General features: G+C 36.8%; 2 protein-coding genes across 2 annotated transcripts; both read left to right on the top strand.

The window, feature by feature from the left end:
• Positions 1-1583: 1583 nt before the first annotated feature.
• Positions 1584-3036, top strand: BDBG_06805 (uncharacterized protein; the record flags this gene model as incomplete). Its single annotated transcript, XM_031722779.1, has 4 exons — positions 1584-1891; positions 1962-2074; positions 2185-2310; positions 2375-3036. 4 exons carry the CDS (start codon positions 1584-1586, stop codon positions 3034-3036), a joined length of 1209 nt encoding a protein of 402 aa, XP_031579760.1.
• A 565-nt stretch (positions 3037-3601) lies between these two features.
• BDBG_06804 (maleylacetoacetate isomerase) lies at positions 3602-5236 on the top strand. Its single transcript, XM_002622640.2, has one exon. It carries the CDS (start codon positions 4162-4164, stop codon positions 4921-4923), a length of 762 nt encoding a protein of 253 aa, XP_002622686.1. The 5' UTR covers positions 3602-4161; the 3' UTR covers positions 4924-5236.
• The last annotated feature ends 3601 nt before the right edge of the window (positions 5237-8837 follow it).

Genomic DNA, 8837 nt, shown 5'->3' with positions numbered 1-8837 from the left:
TTTGATTTTGACAGACTATCTTAGTAAATTAAGTGTTTTTACATGTAATTCTTATTATCTTAAGAGAGAGTGTTGACTGTTACAGTTATTACAGTTATTATTATCTCAGTAAGCTCAGACACTTCTTCAGATATTCATTACTGTTTTAACACTGAATTAATGATTATATTATAAGCTAACCTCAAATAAGCAATAAGCTAACTTAAACAATAAAATCAGATTATATAAGTGATAATATCTTACAAAGTATCTGAGAAGAAACAGTTTCTGATTATTAGTAACACAGAAACAATTTACTCAGTACTCTGAGTATGAAAGAGAATTTCAACTTAATTTCATAGATTCATCATTTCTATATTATCTTGAAATCTTAGAATAATAATATTCTTATGATGTATCTGATTTTTATATTCATATCTCAAGTTCTTAAAATAGAAGTATCATCTCAAAGTTGACTAGTGTGTTTTTAAACACAGAAATTTTAATTCAATTCCTCATATAAAAAAAAGCTCTTAGAAATTCTGAGATCAAAAAATATAATTATTTTCAAGAGTATATATCTATCCTAAATATAGATTTTTTTGAAATATTAAAAAAATATTTCTATTCTTCTTCTCTTTAGCTATAAGCTAAGGTGATTTTCAAATCTCAAAGATATGTAGATATATAGTAATAGAAAGTCAAAGTTAAAGAATCTGAAAAATCCTTGTAAATCTCAGAAATCTTCATTGAAGATGAAACTGTTTCTTCTCAGACTCTCTGATGAGAATTGCTCTGAGCACATAACTTGTATCAAAAGTAGGTTAGTGTCATGCTGAATTAGTTAATAATAATGCTGCAACTCATTCAAACTGAGTCAGAGAGTCTGAGCCTGCTGAGATATAGTTATTAACTGTAGCAATCTCTCTAGATCACATGATTAACTACTATATTAAGCTCTTTATAGATAGATCTATTAATACAATCTTCAACTATTCTATATAATGCTTGTTATTAATAATAAGCTGTAAAATCAATCTTGCAAAGTCTTTCATTTTGAGCTTAGCTCTGAAATGTCTTTGCACACAGAGACTCATGTGTATTAAGATATTTTAACAAGTTATGAGATGTAGTTGATTTGATTGTTCAGAGATGACTGCTAGTGCTCAGTAGTATAATCACTATATTCACTGACTATCAATGTTGTCTAATAAGTTGTCACTGTGTGTGTGACATTCAACATGATGCCAGCTCATCCTGCTGTTTCTCTTTAGTCTTGAATGGGTTGTAACATTTAAATATTTTCATTTTGTGTTATCCACCATACGAAAGAAAAAGAGACGTCATTTCATTTCCAAACTTGAATCAACTGGTGAAGTCAAAAGGTCGCCGGCTGAGGCAACCAGGGCTATCCAGTGGATGCTGAAGCGCCGCATCAGGGAGTGTGTCTGGTGGCGTGGACCGATCGATATTTCAAAAACAAAGGAAAAAAACAAAAGAATACTATCCTGTGAATTTCCCAAAAGCTTCCAGAGCCTTTTCAGTATCCACCCACCGCCAGCTATAAGTTATCAACTAAAGCGAACGGATGTAAAAGCCTCGACATGTCAATGTTAAACAGTGACGAGCCTCCTCCCCCGCCGTACAGTTTCGTCGGGTCATCACAACTCTCTCCTGCACCATCTGTTCCTCACTCGCCTCCACCATATCATCATCTTCTGTCGTCAGGCCAGGGGGGGTTGTCGCAAGCTCAACAACCGCAATCGTTCTCGAACAGCGCCCAGTTGGGAACTGTTGATAATAGCAGACCTTCCAGACGGCCGGAGCGGATACCATCTCACAGTCAGAATGCAGGGCAAAATGAAAATGCATACTGGGCGCCGCGCCAAAGGCAGGAGGAAGTCAGACTCCGGTAAGTTCTATGTGGTGGAGGCTGCCTGGTTTTATTCTATCATCGACTAACATGCACATAAAATCATCAGACAGGGCGACCTTGTGATTCTTATGATGGGACACACAGGGTCGTTGAAGAGCAGTTTTATCTCTCTGTTCGCCGACGGGCAGAGTGCTCCTATCGGTCACAGCCTCACAGGATGTATGTTTAACTCCCTTATCATATCAAATCCATCGCCTATCCCGACCAGTTCGATCGTTCGATCCGCCAGATAAGATTATTCCTCTCTAATTCGACATGCACAGGCACAGACAACATCGAAATCTACCCCTACCAAATTGACCAGAAAACACGAGTGATCCTCGTAGACACCCCAGGCTTCAACAAAGCAAACAGAAGCGATACCACCACTCTCAGCTCCATCGCCAACTTCCTGTGTCTCCTCTATAGCAACAACATCAAGCTAGCCGGCATCATATACCTACATGACATAACAAGCAGGCGCATGGACGGCCCCCGCCCTGCGCAACCTACGTATGATGAAAAAACTCTGTGGCGCTGGCAATTTATCCCACGCAATCATGACAACGAATATGTGGGGGAAACTACACACGTTCGATGAGGGTGTAGCTCTCGAGAAGCAACTACGCGACCGCTACTGGAGCAGTATACTCAGCCACGGCGGCATGATGATGCGTCATGACGGCAGCAAGCGATCGGCGCAGGAGATTATCAAAGCCTGCCTCCTGCGCAGCCAAAAGCCAATCCAGCCCCTGGACATCCAGCGGGAAATGGTGATACAGGGCCAGCGGCTGGGCGACACGATGGTGGGTCGAGAACTGTATGCGGAAATCAGAGAGGAGAGGCAACGGTACGCCGGTGAACTTGCTGCGCTGTGCGAGGAACTGGATGAGGCACTCCGAAGGAAGGATTTCGATCACGGCCGCGTGCTCGGGGAGACGAAGGAGCAGCTACACAGGAAGTTGAGACTTGTAGAGAAGAGTGGGAAAATGTTGAGGAGGAATTTCCAGCGGTTGGCGGATGAAGTGCGTGCGCGGGAGGATGGTCAGAAAAGGGGGAAGAAGAAATCTTTCGGACGGACGGCACTGGGGATTGGAGTGGGGACAATTGTGGGCTTGACGACGGGGTTTTTTATTTGCTGAATTCCTGAATTCCCCCATTTTCATGCTTTTTTGCTTTCTCCTCCTAGGTCAGATTGGCTCTTGGACTCACTGTTTTCTTTTTTTCTTTTTTTCTTGTTTGCCTTCTGGCTCTTCGCCCCCTCCGTTGATCGGACCGGCTCAGCAGCTCGCGCCTGATCTGCAAAACCACAGGATTGGTGATTCCCCTTTTGTTGTTTGTAGTTTATACACATGATGGCATAATTAGCTACAAGTTCAGATGATAATAATGATCTGTTTACTATACTATGAAAAGAGTAACTATAGATTGAAACAAGAATGATAGGAAATTCAGAAATTCAAATTTGATAATACACCCTCTTGTTTTTCAGAGCGGCTATTTAATAGAATTCTCAGCAATAAGCTTTACATATTTTCCTTAAGAATTTACACCTCGTAGCCCCTGGATTGATTCCGCCTACTACTAACCCCCACCACACCCCTCCCCACCAGGGGCCCAGCCCCACACTTCTACTCATTTCTAGTTAAAAGACCCCGGAATGACGTCGTTATTTACCCTTAGTTACTACAGTCACTATGCGGAGTATATGCTGCTGCAGAGAACAGAACACTCAAGCCATGCTCAAGCTAGCACATTTTGCTCGCGGCTCCAGAAAACACTATTTTCCAAAGTATCACTGATCGCTCAAATTTATCAATGTTTCTTTCATACAATGGAAGAATGAAAGAGGTTGAATGATATTAAGAGATATCTTCAATGTCTTATACAACTCAGCACTAGTTTTCAAGTGTTTTCTGTGCAATTATGTCAAATTACTTTGATGCTTGGGAAATCAATCAGTGCTCACCACGCACAATAATAACTTACAAGTACAGGATGAGCATTGGCAATACAACCTCGGAAGGTTTGTGGTATGCACATGACCATACTATACTGAGTACAGTTGGTTGCAAAATCGCGCCTTATCCGTATAGGCATCCCTTAACCTGCAAAATGTTCCCCGCTTCCCACCTTTCAGGATAATAAGGTCATATCAACACCGCCATCATCGTCATCATCATCATCTTCTTCTGCTTCTTCTTCATCATAACAATATCATCATCGGCCAAAGCCCATACCACAACAATCTCTCGCGACCGCTCAGCATGGCCTCCGAGAAACCTCTAACCAGAACCTATCAATTCCATCTATACTCCTACTTCCGCTCGTCTTGCGCCGCCCGCCTCCGCATCGCTCTTAACCTTAAACAAATCCCCTATACAACCACCTTCATCAATCTCCTCAAGGGTGAACAGCTCTCCCCAACCCACCGCGCCCTCAACCCCTCCGCCTCCGTCCCTGTCCTTATCGTCACCACAGAGGACCCCTCGCCCGCCACCGAGGCTACCACCAGTAACCAAACTCAACTCCTATCCATCGGCCAATCCATTGCCGCACTCGAATACCTCGAAGAACTCTCTACAAATGCCACAAATACGAATCTAGACAACGGAACCCCCCTCCTCCCGCCCGCTTCCTGCCCGGAAAAGCGTGCCCGCGTCCGCACCCTCGTAAACATCATTGCCTGCGACATCCAGCCCGTCACAAACATGCGCATCCAGCAGCGCGTCAAGGCCCTCGGCGCTGATAATACCCTCTGGGCCCGAGAGCTGATGGAGACTGGCTTCGCGGCGCTAGAGGCGCTAATGCAATCTTGCGCGGGCACATATGCGGTTGGTGATGCGCTGTCGTTGGCGGATGTGTGTCTTGTGCCCGCGGTGTGGGGGGCGCAGAGGGTTGGGATGGATTTGGGGGTGTATCCGACTGTGAAGCGGGTGTTTAAGAAGTTGGAGCTGTTGGATGGAGTGAGGAGGGCGCATTGGAGTAGGCAGCCCGATACGCCGGAGGAGTTGACGGCGGTGGATTGAGCGGTTAGAAAAACATGTAACGTAATCCACCACCAACTCATACACCTCTTTACTATTTGATAACTCTATAGTCAAATGTCACAAAAATCACAAAGAAAATCAAGTTAGTTGTATTAAGAAGTATTTTCTGTATATCTAGAGTGTATATAAACAGTATATTCAATAATTTCATATACACTACACTGAGATACTGCATGTTTTTGTGATTGAAACTGAATAGTTTTAATCACTTTTTTATTCTCATTGATTGATATTTTATATATAACTCAAGACTTCTTCAATCTTCAAAACACTCTCTTGAGTTATAATTGTGTCAAACGCAACTTTCTATCATTAGTAAGTGTGTCTCAGCATATTATCACAACTGAAATATTTTCAGTTATCATCATTTTTGATTTTTAAATGTGTATTAATCATCATTATCTTGTTTAAATCATATAAATACACTGTAGAATAGTTGAAGGTTTTATTAATAAAGCTATCTATAAAGAGCTTAATATAGTGATTAGTTATATAATCTAGAGAGATTATTATAAATAATAGCTATAATAGCTGCAACAGTTAACATTCTCTCTTAAGATAATAAGAATCACATATAAAAATACTCAATTCATCAAGATAGTCTGTCAAAAGTAATTATATATGTAAAATTAATCATTTCTTGCTTTTTCACCTATAAAACCTAGTAAAATCATGAATTATATATGTAATGAGCCTGCACTGTAGAGATCAGTATTAGATATAGAACTGTAGCAGACTACACCTAATTAATAGATTTCTGTCAAAAGCTCTGATTCTCAGTCATTGATTCATTTTATTACACTTCATAGATTTCTGCTGAAAGCTCTGATTTTTAGTTATCAATTCTCAGTTAAGAAACTTATGAAGTTTCTATTCTTTCACTCTGAAGCTTTATCTTATATGTGTATAAATATTCACTCTGATTACTGATTCTCACACTTTCTCTTTTATTTTCCTTCTCTAATATTTTTCACTTTTGTTAGATAAGACCTATATATTAATATCAATCTATTCAGTGTAGGCCTCTTATACTTGAAAAATGTTCATTATCTTCTCATTAGAAATGATTATTCATTGAAAAGATATCTGAACATGTAATAATACATAAGAAATAGAGAAATGAATAATCTGTTAAGTAGATACTAAGTCTTTAAATAGCAGCTTACTCATCAGTTACTCTGACTCTGTAATAAGATCTTATAAAAAGAATATCAGTGAAAGATCTGAGAATTCTGACATCTTAGATGTATAAGATAGTTATATGGATACACTTCTTCTGACTCTGAAGAACTCTCAAATGCAGATATTATATATTCAATGAATAATATAACTATGTCTACTAATAACATGAATGAACTCTTAAATAGAAGTATAGACACAGTACTGTAGTGACTCTGAGCAATATTAAAATTATAACAGCAATAGATAGCTAATATGCATATAAATTAATAACAGCAATATGAAGAAATTCAATGATTAACTCAACAAGAAATCTCTGCACAGATAATTTTAACACTGATTAAATCAAAGATAGTATGAACACTGAAGAAATATCTAGATACTTCTGTATATTTTAATACTTCTAATCTCACTCTCTATCTATTATGAAGATTAAACATGCTTGTGAAACTAAGTGTAGATGCAGATGTCATCAGTTCATTAACTAATCAAGATTAGTATATCAATGATTGATTAAAAGATTGCATGAAACAGAAGTTTCATTGAAAAATAAAGACATGTGAATCAGTGTTATGTACATCTGATAATATTATCAGATATCTTAATGTTCTATTCAGAGACACTGCTATATAGCAGAAGGCATTAGATTAATTACAGAGTGCTTAACAGAGAAATACTTCTCTTATAACATTTATTTCTGACTTTGATATCAAGATTCTAGAAGCAGGTAATCAATCTTGAGAGAATTGAATGAAGATTAGCATGCTCAAGAAGACACTAACTTTTAAACTCTTATAAGTTCTTATAAGTGTAGATGAAGACTGAACTTATAAAGACTTCTGCATACAACTCTGAACATTAAATGACTATCTTATCAAGCTTAAAAGTATATAGAATAATGACAGAAGATGATACACTCATACATCTGTACTAAAGAATAATAATGCAGATGTTATGAATTGAATAGACTTAAATATCTATGTATAAGTAAGAGTCTTCACTCTCTGAATAGGTATTCAAGTCTCTGAGATCACTTCTGAAGAAGCTGCTGATTAATGTCAATGAGAGATGTATATCAATTGTAACTGATCAAAACATCTTACTTTCAACTGCTGATCAGTCTATATATCTTCTCATTCAAAGAAAAGATCAATACTGACAGTCTGCGTCAATCACATTACACTAAAGAAGGATTTAAAAGATAACTATGAGAATGCTCTGATAAAACAGGGAAAAGATTAGCTTCTACTCAAACTTGCAAGCAGAAGCTTAAAGAGGTCAGATAATAATAATTTAAACAGAAAATAACAATAAATGTGATTCTTATATTTACTGTGATAGATGACATGCATAATATGAAAGTTATGATTGATAGTGATATATGTCACTATACAATGATTAAATCTTTAGTTATAAGACACTGAAATCTTCAGCATATCTCTTTATCAAAATCTTAACTTCTTGCAGAATTTATTGACTCAAGAGATATTTGCATCTGTTACATAGTGAAATTAAACATAGATATTAAGAGACATCAACATGAAGACACTTATGTATATGAAGTTGATAATCTTGACTATAATCTTATATTAGAACTTGTCTGACTATCTGAACAAGGCATCTTATTTAGACTGACTAATGAAACTATGAATTTCACATTTGATCTCATTTAATCTGATCTTATACATTTCTTGACATGAGTTCCATCAGAACCAAGCATTAAAAAAATCTGAAAATGAACTATTTCTGAGAGAAATGATGTGAAAAATGACCAGATTTAATTTAAGAACAGTGAAACAGAAGTAATTTCTCAGAATAAACAGTGAAAGATGATTATTCTTTCAAAATCAGAATAAGACTGAGACTGAAGATTAAATTCAGTCTCATTCAGTTCATTTAGTGATTGCTTATATAATCAGAATTTGATAACAATTATTGATAACACTCATGAAATAACTAAATACATTCTTGTACAAGTTTATTCTTCACTTTCTCATGAAAACTACACTTCTCTGATATACTGTGATTAGACTGACCGCCGGGATCATGAATTTCACATTTGATTCCATTTGGTCTGGTCTTATACATTTCTTGATGTGAATCTCACTGAGACTAGTCATTAAAAAAACATGCAAATTGACTATATATCAGATCTTAAAATTAAATCATGACTTGAAAAAAATGAGAAAGTGATTTCATTTGATCTCATTTAGTCTCATTCTTAGCATAAAGTTACTATTTTTAGACATTTTAAGGTTTTTTTAGACTATTTTTAATTTTTTAAAAAGTAACACTTTTTGATAACACTTAAATAAGATTTAAAGTCATTTAAAGCAATAAAAATAATTTAAATTGAGAAGTGAAAATCATGATCTCATTTGAAAAATGTGACAAGAGTAGACAGTAAGTCTCACTGAAACAGTATGAAACTACTATTTAATGTTAAAACTGTGTAATGAGATCAGTCGAATTAGTAAAGAGACTATTAAAAAATCTAGTTCTGGTCTCAGACACGGTTACACAGTCAGTCTAACTGTGATTAGAGATATTAAACTGTCTGATAATTTCATGTTTTACAATCATGAGTTTCTTGATTATTTCTTCTTGTAATTATTCTCAGTGATAGTAATAAATATCTCAGCTTGAGTTGAACTTTCACTTCATTCTCATCTCTGTCAATGAAATTGTCAGAATATCATATATCATCAGTGCAA

The sequence above is a fragment of the Blastomyces gilchristii genome (genome assembly GCF_000003855.2).
Source record: "Blastomyces gilchristii SLH14081 genomic scaffold supercont1.16, whole genome shotgun sequence".
In the NCBI taxonomy this organism is placed as follows: Eukaryota; Fungi; Ascomycota; class Eurotiomycetes; order Onygenales; family Ajellomycetaceae; genus Blastomyces; species Blastomyces gilchristii.
The sequence above is the reverse complement of the archived record's forward strand: the minus strand, read 5'-3'. Positions and strand labels throughout refer to the sequence as shown.

Bases quoted from the DNA above. Each gene is read 5' to 3' on its own strand.
- BDBG_06804 (XM_002622640.2), top strand. From the start codon at position 4,162: ATGGCCTCCGAGAAACCTCTAACCAGAACCTATCAATTCCATCTATAC.